The 18,180-nt window shown below is 29.5% G+C and overlaps 3 protein-coding genes across 3 annotated transcripts; 1 reads left to right on the top strand and 2 right to left on the bottom strand.

The window, feature by feature from the left end:
• Nucleotides 1-678: 678 nt before the first annotated feature.
• Bm10785 (Troponin T, putative) lies at nt 679-4,022 on the top strand (the record flags this gene model as incomplete). Its single annotated transcript, XM_043077308.1, has 9 exons — nt 679-707; nt 882-1,046; nt 1,609-1,663; nt 1,745-1,939; nt 2,342-2,503; nt 2,684-2,878; nt 2,960-3,055; nt 3,448-3,528; nt 3,828-4,022. The coding sequence occupies 9 exons, from the start codon at nt 679-681 to the stop codon at nt 4,020-4,022; spliced, it is 1,173 nt and encodes a 390-aa protein (XP_042933242.1).
• A 904-nt stretch (nt 4,023-4,926) lies between these two features.
• Bma-wht-8 (Uncharacterized protein) lies at nt 4,927-10,286 on the bottom strand (the record flags this gene model as incomplete). Its single annotated transcript, XM_043077307.1, has 13 exons — nt 4,927-5,081; nt 5,469-5,527; nt 5,743-5,873; nt 6,166-6,330; nt 6,881-7,042; nt 7,191-7,302; nt 7,770-7,897; nt 8,062-8,213; nt 8,383-8,509; nt 8,630-8,811; nt 9,228-9,348; nt 9,754-9,847; nt 10,117-10,286. The coding sequence occupies 13 exons, from the start codon at nt 10,284-10,286 to the stop codon at nt 4,927-4,929; spliced, it is 1,758 nt and encodes a 585-aa protein (XP_042933241.1).
• An 860-nt stretch (nt 10,287-11,146) lies between these two features.
• Bma-bath-43 (Uncharacterized protein) lies at nt 11,147-17,035 on the bottom strand (the record flags this gene model as incomplete). Its single annotated transcript, XM_001900576.2, has 9 exons — nt 11,147-11,305; nt 11,920-12,036; nt 12,465-12,686; nt 12,841-12,996; nt 13,217-13,344; nt 13,481-13,609; nt 13,976-14,120; nt 14,758-14,932; nt 16,824-17,035. The coding sequence occupies 9 exons, from the start codon at nt 17,033-17,035 to the stop codon at nt 11,147-11,149; spliced, it is 1,443 nt and encodes a 480-aa protein (XP_001900611.2).
• Nucleotides 17,036-18,180: the final 1,145 nt, after the last annotated feature.

The raw sequence follows: 18,180 nt of genomic DNA, 5'->3' as shown, positions 1-18,180 counted from the left end.
GCATCACTTAGCATTCTTTGCTTTTGCATATGGGACTAAAGAGCTAATAGAATTGTGACGAATTTAGTTAGTTTAATTTTTTTTAAATATTCACATCTGATAGCTATCATTTTTCTTCTCAAACTATTACAACTCTTTTCTTTCTTTCTCTTTCCTTCAACATTTCTATTTAGAATATTTTAGTATTTAACTAATTAACAGTTTTTCTTTCTCTTATCCCCTTTTGCGTTAATTTTAAGTTAGTTGAAAATTTAATAGGGTTAATAATTTGTGCACCAACTTTATTTGGAGAATTTGAATTCTGACTTTGCTTTTTCAATTTTGGAACAATTCAAGGAATGTTTCCATTATTTTTTTATTTCATTTGTTAGTTCTTATATTTATTGATCTGGATAGTTTTTCATGAAATAATCAAAATAATTAAAATAGGATTAAAATAAGAGTCTCAGTGGTTTTTTTATCTCTTTAATGTTGTGACAAAAAAGTATTTATTAATCATTGCATATTGGTAATGATTAATAAAAGATTTTGTAAAGAAGATTTTGTGGAATTTGCTTCTTATTTTGAATCTTTCCTTTAGATATGCTGGTAGCATTTCAAACTATTTAAATTATTAACTTTCAATGGTAAAAACTTTAAGTAGTTAATGATAAATTTCAGAAAACTTCATCAACTTCAATGACTACTGTTGAAAAGACGATAGATTTGTAAGTTTATTGGAAATTAACTGTTATTGGCCATACGTTTTCTTATCTTTCGTTTTGAACCATTTCAGTTCCTCTTCCTTCTCTTTCATTCTATCTTCAAAATGAGTGATTGCTAAACCAATTTGTTTTGAAAAAGCAAATTTAAATTGAAATCCAACATTTACTAATTTTCAGACGTAATAAAGATGATGATGATGATGATGATAACGGTGATGGCGAAGAAGAAGAAGTAGAAGTAGAAACTGAAGATGAGGACGAAGATGACAACGAAAGTGAAGAGGCAGAAGATGAAAGTGAAAATGAACAAAGTGAAGCTTTCAAAAAAGTTGAAAGTGAAATGTAAGAAGTTACATTGGTTAAATTTTAAGTTTTTTACAAATTTATTCAGAGTTTATCATTCGTTGTTGGTTTATACTATTTTTCAAATTTTCTTATAAATTAGCTCGTCTCTTTCTCATACATTTTTCTTAACCATTAACAAATTTTATTTATAAATGTTGAAAACATTTATAATAATTAATATAATTGTTGATAAAATGTTGACAGTAAGAAATGAAAGCAATTAGCTTCTTTTTTTTTTTTTTTTTCCGAATTATTTTAGCTAAACTGCAATAATTTTCAAAAAAAATTTTATTTCTTCAGCCGGGAAAGTTTAAAAAATTTTCAAATTTTATAAATTTGTTTTTTTCTAACCTCTTTCTTCTTAAAGATCTCAAAGATGTCTTCTTAGAGATCGTTCTGTACTTGTAAATATCAAAATTGTTCATATGCATGTATATAAAGAATAGAATTGAAAAGAAATAATTTTTTAAACTATGACATTTTTTTTTTTTTTTGATATAGCAATAATAATTTTAATGAGAGCATCATGTCAATGTCAACATAAATGATTATATTAAAGGATAAAAGTTGATAAGGAATGCGAAGGAATGACAGAAGCAACAAAAGCAGTTTTAGTAAGTAAATTTATTTCTTTCTTTCGTTTTTTGATACAGTAATACAACTTGTATTACGTTATTCATCATTTAAAAGTTTAGGCTGCAAAGAAACGACAAGAAGAGGAATACCGTTTGCAATATGAAGTACGTCGAAAAGAAGAACGTGAACGAGTAGAGCAAGAATTGAGAAGTCTACGTGAAAAACAAGAAAGACGTCGACGTGAGCGTGAACAAGAAGAAAAAGAATTAGCCGAGAAAATGCGCTTAGCTGAAGAGAAACATCGTCAAGAAGAAGTAAGTTTTATTTTTAGAAGAAAAAAATTATTTGATATTAATTCTTTCATTGCATATTGGTGAAAATTTGAGGATTTTTTACCCTAAGATTATAAATATTTGAATATTTTTGCTACTTAAATGAAAGCAGACGAAACGAATATTATATTTCATATTATATTTTAATTTCGAATTGTATTAACTAGAAAGTTCACAGCCGTTGCTATTTTATAAATAATAAAATATTTTCAATTATTTTTTGTTTAAGTTAAAAATTTCAAACTTTTCTTTTCAATTTTCCCGGTGCAACAATTATCTAGCAAATGTTTATGTTTTACTCTTTCTTTTTTTAATATTCATTGCTAAAAAGTGGAAAAGAAAATTTTGATTTCAAATTTCAAAAAGAAGCTAAGAATTTTTTAGGAGGAGAGTAAAGCACGAATGGAAGCACAAAAACGAAAACGTGAAGAAGAACGATGCAAAAAGCAGGCGATGCTTGCCGGTTCATTGGCTGGTATCGTTTCATCCGGTAATAACTGTAATCCTAATTTTGTCATTCAGAAACCGGAAAAAACAGAGCGAAATGTAAGTTAGACACATTAATAACTTGTATTTAAATTAAAAAATTCCCTGTTAAAATTAAATCTTTTGAATTTGCAAAAATGAAAAAAAAAAAAGAACAAAAAGGAATTAAAGCAAAATTCTATTCAAAATTATATGCAACTTTCATTTGGAAAAAATGATTTTCTTTTTATTCAACTTTAGAAAAATGATAAAGCGAGAGAAGAAAAAGAAGAAGCTAAACGTGCTTATATGGCAACGGTAAACCAAAAACCGGACGTTTCTCACTTATTGATAAACGATTTGAAAATTAAAATTCATGAATTGCACTCACGTATTTGCAAATTAGAAGCACTCAAATATGATCTTGAAAAACGACATGAACGACAACTTTATGATGTAAGTATTGTATTTTTAATTTACGGAATTCCGGATAAGTTTCTATGTACATAAATGAATATATTCAATGCCAAATTGTAGTTGAAAGAATTACATGAACGTGAAAAACAAGTGGCACGCCATCGTGCCCTGCAACGAGGACTTGATCCAAATGAAGCAGCAGCGTCACCACATCCTGTAAGTTCTTAAATTTTTGCATAAGTGATTTTTCTTTCCTTTTCTTTTTTCATTTCCTTTTTTAAAATTATTAATGTAAAACTTAATTTAGACAATCTTTACAGTGTAATATATGTTCTCGAACTTTCTTTTTTGACATTTTCGTTTTAAATTTCTAACAAATCACATCACTATAGTATAATTTTTTTGATTAAAATTGATTAAGTTAACAGACATAAATGCATTTTGTACAGTTAACGGATATAAAAGTTTATATGTTAATAAAATAATATATAAAAAAATTTGTAAATCTTTATTTTGATTTATTTCGATAGGTTGAACTTTCTTTTTATGCTAAGTATAATTTGTGTTATGTCGTCTTACATTTTCCGTGAAATTTGCCATATTTTTAGCCGAAGATTAATGTTGCATCCAAGTTTGATCGGCAATTCGATCGTCGATCCTATGGTGACCGTCGAATAATATTTGAAAAAGTAATCATTTACAGCGAAAAAAAAAAAAGCTAAATAAGATTAATTATATAATGACATTTGATATTCAAATTTTTGGATGAAAAAGTTAAACAATTTGCCAGGTGAAATTTGTATTTAAATGTGGTATCTGTGATATACCTACAATATTATTCTTTAACACATATTTTGTGCACATTTTTTAGTCTAAACTAAACGCTCAAATTAAGCTTATTTGAAATTTGTGAGAAATTTCATTAAATGTCGAAACGAATTGTTTTAACAACTAAATTGATTCCTAAATGTAATCATTACTATTATAGCCTCCAGTTGAAAAAGCACTACCAATCGTTCACGGTACCGCACGACCGCCACCGGAATGGGGACGTACGGAAAATGAAGAGTTGGAACAGCTTCGAAAAATTATTGAGCCACGCAAATATGTAGAAGAAATAAAAGTAACAAATGTTCGACCACCCATCGATCCCATTCCATTATCGCTACCACAAATAGATTGAAGTGAAATTTTTGCACTTGATAAATTCAACATAATTAAATATTTATTTCCCACTTCCCAAATATTAAAAAAAAAAAAAAATTCTGAAGTATTTTGATAATGAAATTCTTTTTTTCGCTTTTTATTGATTTTTTAATTGACTATCTTTGGTTGACTGTACAAGAAAGTTTGAAACAAATTTCATTCACTCTTCACATTTTAATGCAACTAGTAATTTCAAATATAATAAATATTTTAATAGTATTCGTAATTTTTCATTCAATTTGAATTTTGTTTAAAACAATGGATAACTTTCTACTGCAGTTATTACCCTATTAGTAGTATTAGAATCCATTTACAGCATTATTTCCATGTCTCGAATAATTTCATCATTTACGATATTATTTACTTTAATATTCGCAGCATTCATTGTATCATCATTTCTTCTCTATTATGATATATTCAAAGTATCATTCCTTCCTTTATTACAGTATACATATATTATAAAATACTGAACCTATGATTTGCATCTCAGTCATGCATTATAGCAATATTGAATTGCATGCACCATCGCAGTTAATTTTAATTATAATTATATAATGCAGTACACTTGGAATATCAATTGTTTATTATACTAAATTTACAAATTAAAAACTTTTATTAAAATCTTTATTTAAGAGAATTTTTATTAAAATCACATATTTTGAAAAATACAAATAATTTGATAGAAATCTGATCAAGTTTAGAAACGAAGAAGTTTGATGAAGAAATATGAAAGAACGTTGAATGTGAAATATTTTTTCCATATATTATATCTCATGAAATATCATTAAAAATTTAAGTGAACATTTAACATGAAAATTTCTTTCATATATTATTTTCCCTATCCTTTTTTTCTTCATCGAAATTTCAAAATTCTTCTAGCACTAACGAGCAAGCTGTACACGTAATACAAGACCAATATAACCGATAATAAAAACACATAAAGTGTAAAATATCATAATACCCATATTCATATGCATATTATTTGCTTCAAAATTCAAATTATTAATTACCGATTTTCCGTTATTTTCACAAATTGCTGCATGCTAAAATGCATCAGTTTACTTACAAATCTTATAAAATTTTGATTCAGTGCAGTGGAAATGACAACTTTTTGCTATTTGCTTAATCATCGAGCAATTGAAATCGATAGCTGGCAAAAGGAAAATATGGACAAAAAAGCCAAAAAAAGAAAGAAAAAATAGAGATAATAAAGGGAAACTTCAAATGTCAAAGGTCAGGTGTTTTGCATGCTCTCACTAACAAGTTCCAATTGTGATGTTTGATCAATCTCATTCAATTCCCTATCTGTTAGATAATGGATCAATCGCAATCAATCATCAAAGATTAATTTTTCAATCGAGTTTTTTTCATTTTCTATCGGAAATTTGAGCAAATTTCACCTTTCCATTAGATAACAAGCAACTAATATTGTCATAATGTAAAAATTCGTTTATTATCAATGATTCATAGCCAAAACGAAACCTGAAAATGGGACAACTGAATTAAATTCGATTTCATAAATAAAAAAATTGCTCCACTAATTTTTCCAGAAAAATTCCTGACTGATATTGTAATTATATTTTGCTATTACATCAAATTAGTTCAATAATAGTACATACGAGATTACAGAAAAGAAAGAAATGATTTATGTCTGTTGAATTTATACAACAATTTAACCAATTCTAATTTAAATTCACCAACTGAAATACTGAACCCATCGCATTGTTTCATGAATCGTTCTTACATTGCTATAAAGACCGCCGGTAATGGATAGAACAGTTAATAGTGGGCCTGATATCGATAGGGCTATTGCATATGATGGAGAAATCTGCAAATTTCAGTAATAAAAATACGGATAATAGTAATAATAACAATAATAATAATTAATAATTTATCAAAATAATTTGGTGCAACGAATAAGCTATTTTATTGATTGACACATATTAGTAATTAAGGATTGTTCAGAATTTCTTATAATATCGCTTTGATTTCTATGCAGTTTTTTATTTTCGCTGACAGCAATTTTGATTTAATTTAATTAAGGATATTTGAAAATAATTTTGTAAAATAATTCATGAAGATACGAAATAAAATATAATTTCAATCCAATGATGACTTACCGAACTTAGCATAATGCCAATACTAATAGCAGACCATTCAATTAATATACAGATAAGCAAAGTAATAAGAAATGTTGTAAATGTTGGATGCAGACCTATCAGGTAGTAACTGATACATACCATGCATATACCATCGATCGTAAAAATTGGTAAATATGACATTATCTGTCAAATATTCCATTCATATATTCTAATATACATGCATCGAAAGGAAATTAAGTAGAGAGAGAGAGAGAGGGATTCGAAATATTTCTGCTTAATATGAAAATTGAATGGATGCTCAGATCACTGGGATTAAATTCAATTGTTCGTCAACCAGAATATGTAATATTATCTTGGACAATTTTCATGATAGTTCCGAGAAATGAACCTTTCCTATAGCTTTACTATAAGAATGCTTAATCTTTATCACTTTGGGTTTAATTTTATAATATGGTTTGAGAGAAAAATGAATAAAAAGCAATAAAACGGTAAGGAAAGCAATGATAAAGCCAATACATTCTATTATTTATCATTTTCGGCTTAAAAATTATACTATAAAAGTGTCAAAATGATAATATTTATCTCTGAACCAACAGTAGAAGACATCAACATGATTGCTCATATTTTGGAAATAATAGAAAATATAAACATGGTAGATCATATTTTGAAAACGATAATAGGAAAAAACATGATTTATATACATGTATACATATATATAAAACAATTTAGAAACCATTGATAAGTAATAGCATATAACCGGATATATGCCATCATGATATTCCCGCACCAGTAACGGAAAATCAGATGGTAAGAAAGTCTGAATACCAAATATAGTTGAATATGTTAACTCGGAGATATAATAGAATAATGCTCCTTTAATATTAATAATACCGTCCTATAAAAAAATAATTATAATTTAGACTTTTTGAATAAAATTCGAAGTTTTTTGTAAATTGAAATAAAATTTCAGAAAAGAAACTTGTCATTTAATTTCTTTAATTAATAAAATAATAAGTTTCTTTTCCAAAACAAAATAAACTAACTTGATTCATCTCAGTTTGTAGATATAATGTACCCAAAAATAAGCCCATTACAATTTTTTGTACAAGTTTTGCCCATAATAAAGCTGGATTTCTTAAATTTTGCTTGATTGATCTGTCAAAAAAGAATTTTAATTTCCTATCATTTCATAAATTTTTTCATTGCATTCCTTTTCATTTCACTTACTACTAATTTTTCACGTGGTGTTTCACTAGGAAATTTTAACAGATGTATGAAAATCTATCAAATATAAAAAAAGATGAAAAACAACAAAAAAAAAAAGAAATGGAAAAATGGATATCGATATTACAAATATACAAATATGTATATATTATGAATATAATATGAAGAAATTTTTGAAAAAAAAAAAAGAAACTGTTAACATTAACAGTATTATTTGTTGTTTAGATATCAGGCGATTTTTAGTGAAGAGAAATTTAAAATCAATTAAAGTGTATACAGGATATTTTTAAGATAAATTTAAAATTTACCGTTTAGTTTAGCTGATAACCTCTAAGAGAGGATATTTTTCAATAAAGTATCATCAAATTAAAAATTTTATTAATACACTTTGAATTAACCTTATAAATAACGCATAAACAAGGGTTGAAATAGATGCTTTGCCATGCTCGACAGGTTGGGCTCGAAAATGTTTATTGGCAAATTGTAAATATTCAAGCAGTTTTATTTCATATTTAGATTTCCTAAACTGCAAACAAAAATTTTTATTTTTTCATTTCTTAACAAATTTTAGCAATAGTATTAGGCTTATCGGATCTTACTTCATTTCTTCAGGATTACTACATTTGATAAAATTTATGCGATATTTGACAAAATAAAATTTGATATTTTCGCAGCTAAAAAATTTGATACCGCATTAACAATTTGACTGGTACGTTCTATACACTTTTCTTCATCTCCTGGAACAATAGCCAATATTTGAATGAAAAAATCAGCTGGATTAGTATGAGCTGGAATAGGATACCCAATATCGGCATAAAATCGTAAAGCTTCTGATGGTGAACCTATAAAAATAAGCAGCATGATAATTGTTACATTACTATAATCAGCCATGTTTATTATTTCAAATTATTAATGAAATTTTAAATTCCAGCTAAGAAAGGAAATAATAACATGTTATGTCTACCATTTCAGAAAATTTGATCAATAATTAATAAAATTTTAAAATTTGACCAAGAAAGGCAATTTTTCCATTAGCAAGGAAAACTACTCGATCAAACATTTCAAATATATCAGATGCTGGCTGATGAATTGTACAAATGATTGTTTTTCCATTTTCGGATGCCATTCGTTCAAGAACCTTTGATTAATTAATATAAGGAAAGTTGCAGATTTCTTCCTTTGCTCGTTAACTATCCGAATTTTAATAGATAATTCGAAAGAAAAAGAAGTAAAAAGAATGTTTCATTGTTATACAAACTTTCACAATATGATATGCCATAAAAGAATCAATTCCAGTTGTCGGTTCATCAGCAAATAGCAAAGATGGATTTGTTAAAATTTCCGTAGCAAATGATAAACGTTTTGCTTCACCGCTTGTGATACCTTTTTCTATACCTGATACGCCGATACGTGAATTAATGCAACGTTCCAATTCCAAATCTGCGATTACCTTAATTAAAAAAATTAAATATATCGACACGTGAACTAACGTAGCGTTCTAGTTTTAAACCCACAATTATTTTGCTCGGTTAAAAAAAAGATACTAATACGTAAACTCCAAATTTGCAAGCACCTTATTTAACAAAAAAAACTGTTATTAATTGAAAAATCAAGCTTAACATTCATCGGTAAACTATTATATTTATTTTTCATTTTTCATTTAAATTATTTTTGATATGCAGGGATTGAAACATATTGTTCAAATAACAAATTATACTTGTAATAATTAATCAAAAATATTTTTAATGAACTGCATAAAATATGCACAAATTCGATCAAATTTTTTTTGCTTAGAAATTTATTGTTTAAAAAAATAATTTGCTGTAAAAAAAGAAAGCAAATTACTTGTTTTACACGAAATTCCTTTTCACGTTTTGTAAATGATGATGGCAAACGAAGAGCTGCTTGTAAAATGAGATGCTCGTAAACTGTTAATGAATTGATGAATAAATTTTGTTGTTGAATATAAGCGGAAACCTTTAAAAATTTTTTTTTAAATTATAAAAACATACAATGTTATCAGTTCAATTATTTTATATTGCAATTGATTTCTTTGTTTGAAATTATTCTGTAGATGTATACGCGTGTGTGTGTGTGTGTTTTCAGGTGAACAAATTTTCTGTTTACTTTTTAATTCAGAGAAATATATAAAAATGTAAACAACGGTATGTAAGGCATACTAAGTATAACTAATGTTTGAATAAATACATATATATTTTTTTATACATGTGGATGTTTAATGGTGATAACTAGGCGTAAAGCATAATAAGTAGGTATTAAAAAAAAAAATGAGAAATTTTTAAATTTATGCTTACATATAGGAGAATAAAAGGAAAGAAAATGATGACTAGGTAAACTAGCTTTAGTAATTTTCCGACCAACTATTTCGCCATTTACTTTTACAACACCGCTAATTTTTAGACCTTTTACATTTCGATGCAATAAAGCATTCAATAATGTTGTCTTTCCAGCACCACTACAACAAATTTAGCCTTTTACTTTTTACTAGGATAACTTCTGAAATTATCACTAAAACTATTATTACTAAACCACTAAAACTAGCATTAGAAGTATTAGAACAACAAATTGTTCAAAATTTTATAGCTTAAATTTCAAGTGTTCTTTTACTATTTAACTTTTTAAATATTTTATTCTCATATCAAAGAACAAGTAGCTCAGATAAGACAGATATTAAAAGACATGAATTTCTTTCAGTGTTTTCTTATTATAATCAAAATTTGATACCTTGCACCCATTAAAGCGATTAGTTGTCCTGGTTGAGCAATCCCCGTAACATCATGCAGTAATAATCGTTTCGTTTTTTTTGCAGTTACCGATAAACCTTCCCATGTTAAGAAAACCGGATCAACCGGTGGTAAATTGATGGCTGCATCGGAAGTAACGTTTGGATGCATTTTTCAATTAATGCTAGAAGTTAAATGAGAGCAACCAACTTAGGTCAATGACTGTAAAGGAATGAAGTTGAAATTAATTAAAACAATTCATTTATATAGTTCACAAGAAATGTTTATAAAATTAAAATTAAATAGCTTTATGTGCAATTTACACGTGCCACTAATATTGTTGCTGGAAATTAACGTTGTCGTAGCGGTCTATTAACATGTTTGTGATCACAGCCACTTTAGCTTGGAACTTAAGACTAAGCCAACCATCAAACTCTTTCGGTATAAGTTCCAATAAGAATTCTTAACTTTTAGACAGGAATAACTCCTTCAGCCACTGAACAAGTAATAAATCGTAATATTTCCCGTCGTATATTTAAATAAAAACGTATCACTTCATTCCAACTTCATTTCTACCACCTAATAAACAACTTCTTATAAACCAAAAATAATAAGCCTCATTTCAGACAGCTGAACTCGTTAAAACAAAATCCCAGAATTAAGAATTTTTTTCTCAAATTCAATAATCTGACATGCTATTATGCTATTGTTACCAGTGCTACTTTGTTAATTTCACAGAATGTTTGAAGCATATCGTACCTACTTACATTATTAATCCTGTGACTTCTGCATCGTCCTTCTTTTCTTATTTCCAATTTATTCCGGAAAAACACTGAGAAAAAGGAAGTATTCAATAGTCCTTCCTTCCTTTTTATCGTATTTTGTTAACACTTCATTTTTTCTCTTTCAAAAATTTTTTAAATTGTTTTTTCCTTTTATTTCTGCATATTGCTGAACAGTCAAAAAAAAATTAACGCATCATAACTCCATATACAAAAAGAAAAGGAAGGGAAATGAAACGAAGGGAAAAGCTACAAATGTTTTAGACGTTTCCGTGGTGGATGACTCATAATAATAGGTGGCGTTTGCTGGGTTGCCAATGCACGAAATACTTCAGCAAGTAATGGTGGATGATCACGTACCAAACAACTCCAACCATCTGATTCCATAATTTCATTTGCATGTACATTCTGAAAGTTTTTAAACTGTATCATTCACATTATACTACTTGATTAATAATGGATAGATCTTTTCTTCCTTTCCTCCTCTGAATGTTCCTTTCTACATCAAGTCGTTAATTATGGGATGGAAAGTTTATGAATTACCAATTACAATCATTAAAATACACAAAGTTAATAGAAATGATAAATAGCTACAGGGGTTCCCTAAAATCTCAAGAACACATACTACCTCATTTGTAATTTAAAATTACTGAACACACTAATCTATCTAAATTTGGGCACTTTCCCATTAAAGAATTATTCCCCCCATAACTTGCATTTAAGGTGAAGACGTCAATTATGGTAACAGATATCCAAAAGAATTAAGCTAAGGATATAATAAAGTGTCGAACTATTACTGTAAACGTAAAATAAATAAATATATAAGTATGATGTTAATAAAGTAAACAGAACATCTTTAAAAACCAAATACCAATCATGAGAATCAAAGTAATTTCATTACATACGTATATGTAGTGAATTAGAAACCTGTAATGATAACTTTTCTTCTTTCCCATGATTCGTTGCTTCCCCTACAAATTTCATCTTTACTTGAAATTCTACTTTCATAACAGCAAACTTACGATATAATCAATAGCTTGATGTTTCAGTTGTTCAGCACTATGCAAATCAGCAAGGATCAATGTCTCACAGGCATTTTCATTCGTAAGATTTAAACATAATGCTTGCTCACACATAACCTGCAAAGGTATCACAATTGTAATTTTTCATTTGAAATCCCTAGAAAATCAAAGTTATGAAAGGATTTCAAATATTAAGGAAACTACTATTCCCTCATCATTCCATCTAATTCCTTCTAGTTATCATATCACTGACATTTTTACTCCTACAATAAGATAAATTTACAGTGTAATCGGTAGCGTCGCCGTGCAACAAAATAAACTTCAATAGAACAAAATATTCCTCTTTTACCTATAACTTCCGTTCTCCTCAAATCAAAGTAAAGAATTATGCAGTATTTTCGACAGTTGAAGATATAAAAGGATAAAAAGAAGTTATAAGATCTTCAAAACTATCTAGTACAACTTTATGAAATAGCATTTATTCAACTTTAATATGACTTCAAATATGGAAATAGTTATATGTATATATCAAGAAGAAAATTTACTTTCAATCTATCTAACTGATATTTATCGGCTGCCGCTAATAGCGTATCAGCCATGCGATCAAGATTGGGCGCTGCACCAGTATACATAAATCGCAACATTTCCTTCATAACATCCGGTTCAACATCATCGATAATAACACGATCCGACTGTGATTCACTCATTTTATGTTCAAAGCATGCAGCAAATACAGGAGACCTCGTCGCTAATACAGCTTTATGTACCTGCAACATTTCATCGAAAAATGCGGTGCAGGTGTAAAGTATCCTCTATCTAATTCAATTTATTTCTATATTCTATCATATTTACTTTAATTTAATACCGACACACTCTCAAACATCTCAAGATAAAAGGATAATCCATAGTATGAAAACTTACATGAAACTCTTTTGTACCGGTTACCAGAAGACAATCCGAGAAACAGTGCTTCTCGAAAAGATTAGCCATATCATCAGATAACCGACAAGATGGTACTTTGAACTGCATAAGATTTGACTGCCCTGTTACGTTAACTGTTTCTGCTACAACTGATACCTGGGAAAAGCTATCTATGAATTACAAAAGTATTATCCTTCATCCTGAATGAAGGATGAATACTTTAGGTTTTCTGAAGCATATGACAGCTATAAATTTCAGCTATAAATATATATGCAGATAAATATATATATGACAGCTATAAATATATATGCAGAAATAAGCGAAAAGTTTAGCTGTTATTTACCAATTATGGAAAAAGTTAGCTTAAATTTATCACCTCGCAAAAAATACTTAGTCTGTCTTCAGGAAGGAGACCATTTGCTTCATCAAGAAGGAAATCTCGACGAATAAATTTTTTGAATCCCCAATCCTTTCCCTGCACAAAGCGATATGCACGTTGAGATTCTGAATTTCAACAATATTAATAAATTTTATATGATAATTTTATCTCAAGCTTTCGATTGCTGCTTACAAATATAGATCAGTTGGTGTGTCTCTTTTTCTAAACCCACCATAAATTCAAAACAAGAGAAAAACGAACCCATGGCCTTAGTTTCCTCCCGTTTAGCATTCAGTATTGAAAACTTGAATTTAGCGCGTACTTCATTTTTAGCACATTGTACAAGTAACAAGTAGAGTGATAAGTAATCCTTTGATTCTTCATCAAGTCCTGAAAATAAACGACTGAGAAATAAGTTAAAACTAAACCGAACTTACATTGAGAATTAAATTTAAAAGAAGCCCAATACACATGATGAGCAACTTGTATGAAGTCCTTGTGAAAAACCTTTAGTGTTTAAAAAATTATTGCAATATTTATCATTATTTATTTTTTATCTACTATTTATTATATATTTGATTATTTTATTATACATTTATTACAGCACGGGAAAGTCTATTATAATATTCACTACTCAAATTTATGGAAAATTTGAATCGAAAATGCAATATTTTATTGGATTTGAACTGATCAGAGATAAACAGAGACAGCATAAACTCATTAAATAAAAATAAATAATTAAAACAAGTGAAACACCTTTTGGGTTAATCCTTAAACACCATTTTAACTTGTCATTGGAACCAGCACTAAACGTTGAACTTTTTAGCACCTCGCCCATTTCTTCACGACAAAATGAAAAATTGTTAATAGTCCACATATAATTAAATTTGATTACTTTCACCTGAAAGTTGAAAAATTTTGTAAACAATTATATTTGTGAAGAAGATTCTCGTTATGCAGCTTATTTCTCCCTAGATTTTATAAAATGATACAGAAATAGTGAACCATCCTTAGCAACAAAACCACAGCAATCAATCCAATGTAAACAAATGGAATGATAACTCAGCTGTCTTTAAGATTTCACCATATTATTTTAATAAGTATTCGATAATCGTTCGCTTTATTTCATAAAACTAGTAAGAATTTTTTTCAGTCATTTTCAAAACAAGATTATTCATAACTGACAATAAAAGATTTTTTTATACTTCTGAAATGACTAACACATCTTTATTAATTTATAATAAAAGAAACATTTTGTCTTTAAGGATGCTTTTACTTGTTGCTAAATCATTTTCTGTTTTTAAAAAAACTTTCATTCCTTATGCTAGTAATTATGTATAAGTCATTGCAATACAGATGGTTGGTCCATCTTCTGGCTGCATCTGTTTGCTTTACGTTTCCATTTGACTCGATGAAAACTCGTTACAAAGTTTGTATCAATGTTCTACAAACAAAATGTCCAAGAGCAATGCATAGTTCTATTCATTAGTTTATTTCTAATAAAATGGAAATTCCTTTCTATAATGTAAATATCATGCCTGTGTATGGCACCAATTCTCAGCGACAGGCATATGAACATCTGTTGGTGTCGTTGAGGTTGATGACGAACCACTTGCTGATGCTGATGGACTCTGAGCCCGACTACCGCTGATGGCAGCTTGTCCCGGACCACCGCTAACAGATTCATCCTGGGCCGAGCCATCCGCATCCATTCTTATGTTAGAGTTTTGGAATTTCCGAATGTTAGTTACTGTATGTGAGAGTGTATGTAAGCCAAGTAATAGAAACGCCGAGATAAAATTAATAGAAATCGGAATAATAAGGCAATAATGCCTTCAAGCCAATCTATCGCAATATAACTTCGGTGAGTACAAAAGAGGAAAGGCTGAAAATTAATGTATGAGTCGTTTGCAAAATGAAGGGACACATCGAGCGCTAGAATACATGACATAACGAGGTAATACGACAAAATAAGGTTCCAATTTTAAAACACTTTATTTTCAGAACCTCAAATCTTCCAGCTAAAATCTCGGTTTTCTGTAACAAAAAATTTTATTCACAATTTTAGTGAGTAAAAATTACTTAAATGGAAACAAGTGAATGAAAGACAAACTGAGTCAAGTAAATATATATATATATATATTCCATGCTAAGATCTGAAACAAAGTCCAGACATAAACAATCTAGCAATACGAATAACTTCCCTTGCTTTTGTAACCCGGTTGAAAATGTTCAACATAAGCTTGGAAGAATGGCTGAAGATATACATTTAATTGAATCAAGAATCAAATAAAATAAACAAAGGCAGATGAAATTCACAACAGTGTAATGATGTTGTAGTGGCGCCAACCGTATGTATAATTTAGATATGAAGAAAACAGTAGAAAAGATTATTTTAAAAAAGAAATCATTTCATTCAAAATTTTTAAAAATAAAAAAAAATTGCCGTAAGTTTTGACAGTTTAAATCAACCGTTTTTGAAAAGCGAACCCAGAAGTTATCGAATTGCATTTCATTCATCATTTCAACAGTAGCACAATGAGACGTTTTGATTTTATAGTGACATTTTGCTAACATAGGTGTCAGTATGAAGCACAATACACAATTTAATTAACGTAAAATTTTTTTTAGTAATAGCATTATGACTTATCAATAAACTAATTCAATTTATGTTCCGTTCGACGCCTGAATTTTTATTGACGAAAATAATATGTATTACTCTTCAAAACAAACACATATAATACTTTTAAGAAAAATCTTTAATAGCATAATCTCTAGATTTCGTGATACACCTGAAAAACTTCAATATTCGACCTAGACTTAAATTAATAAAAAAATAAAGGCACAATACCATAGCAAATCTTCTTCGAATGATAATAACTTGAAGACTAAAGGAAAGTCGAGAGAAACAGATATACCACCCAAATACACAACTCTGCTCACGCATACACACATGCATACACACACACACACATACACATACAATGGGGCAATATCAGATGATGCTTCCGTGCCCCACGATGAAAAGTATTGACAGTGTCACTGTAGTTGTCCGTGCGCGAAATAACGAGCAAACAGCGGAGATGGCACCTTATTATTGCTTTGATGAACAATGTCTGTATCGCACATACACACATACCGACGCAGGCAATATACATGCAGACACACACGCACATGTATATGGATGTAGATGCTTCACAGAGGTTAACTGATTCCAGCGTAACTACGAAAGTGCTGTCCGGACTTGTAAGTGCATGGTATTGTGTCCTGCATAAGATACACGGACGGACACGTGCGCACACGCTCATACATGTGCTTGTATGGGAGTGCAAGGGACAAGGCCTGGCCATTTTGCTACTTGAGAAATGTGAAAAGCCTACTCATCCACAAAGCACTTCTCCTACCTTCATTCTGTCGTCATCTTTTCGTGCAACCTCGAGTAATTCTTCCGCCACACTCTTTGTCCCTCTTCAAGTTTCTCACCCCTCCTCTCACCATCTCCCTCCCTCTGCTCCCAAGTAGCTCTTCTTTCATCTCTTCTCCTTGTCTATGTACCTGCCAATTAACCTACCTTCAAAAATGGGCGATGGTACCTTCAACTAACCGACCAAGATTCAGATTCCGATGCTTCACCCTTCGGACAGTCTGGCAGGTGTCCTCCTCTTCGTCCTTTATCTCCCGTTCTCCCTTGCCATAGTCTAGCAGATGTCTCCTATCTCTTCCTCCTTCTCCTTGTCCTCCATCCTCAGTCCTTCCAGTCACATTCCCTCCTCTGCATAGTGGTAACTCCACTCGAGCATTATGTGATTGTGACATGTCATTGACATACCCATTATTTGATTATAAAAAGAGCTAGCGTGAAACTGTCACACTATACGTATGTGAACTTTATGAGAAAGCGGAAAACAAAAATAAAAATTTAAATCGAGGGATCAAAGGTCATACCGAAGTTTGAATATTTGTTCTCCATGCTCTTTCATCATCTTCCCATCTTGCTAACCTTCATCTCAATAAATTACTATTGTAAACAATCTCGTACTATATGGTGGGAGAATAACTCTCATATGACCATTGTCAATTAGTTCCTCTCTCTCTCCCCCTTTGCCTTTCTTAACTTACAACAAGAGCGCTCCAAACAAATCCTTTACCAGACAATCTCATCGGATTCCTAAACCAAAATTTCCTACCAACTGAAGAAGGAGGAACAACCTAGTAATGAACCCTGACCCCAATATTCTCTGAAATTGTCTATAAAACAATTATCAGAGAATATTGGGATTAAAATTGACATTTATTAATAAATATAAATCTTCCATCAAACCTTTATACGCAAACTATTCGTCTATGACAAACAACAAAAGGACTTCGTTATCAAGCAAAACATTAGGAAAAAACTTTCACAATAATTAAAGATGAAATAAATTTCTAAAGGAAATAAAAATAATTGAAATGTGAACAACATGTATTACTTTCGAATGTTTGGTACTACCAGATAGATGTAGCTATCGTCGAATTTTATTCAGTCCATTGTAATCTAACCGAAATTCACTCCTAACTTTCATAGCTTTTCTAAAATTCCAAACAAATCTTTCAGTCTGATTATTTAACAACATTTCACCATAACATATCTCTTACCTCTATATATTAAAGCAATTTTCTGGCGCTAAAATCGGAATATCTCCTCCGCAGATATTCCGATTTTAGCGAGTCAATTAAACTACAAATTTAGTGAGTCAATTAAACTACAAATATATTATTCATAAAAAGGTATCAATAAAACCTAATCTAAGCCACATAGTTTTCTCAATTTCTCATTTTTACAAAAAGACGAAACACCAAGAACCGGTCGAATTTAATCAAACCATCAGATATATACGTATATATGTTAATATACACATATATATCATATGTATATATATATATATATGTGTGTATGGATGTGTGTATGTGCTTCTCTCTCC

This window comes from Brugia malayi (genome assembly GCF_000002995.4).
Source record: "Brugia malayi strain FR3 genome assembly, contig: Bm_v4_Chr1_scaffold_001, whole genome shotgun sequence".
Lineage (NCBI taxonomy): Eukaryota > Metazoa > Nematoda > Chromadorea > Rhabditida > Onchocercidae > Brugia > Brugia malayi.
This window is presented reverse-complemented; position numbering and strand designations above follow the sequence as displayed.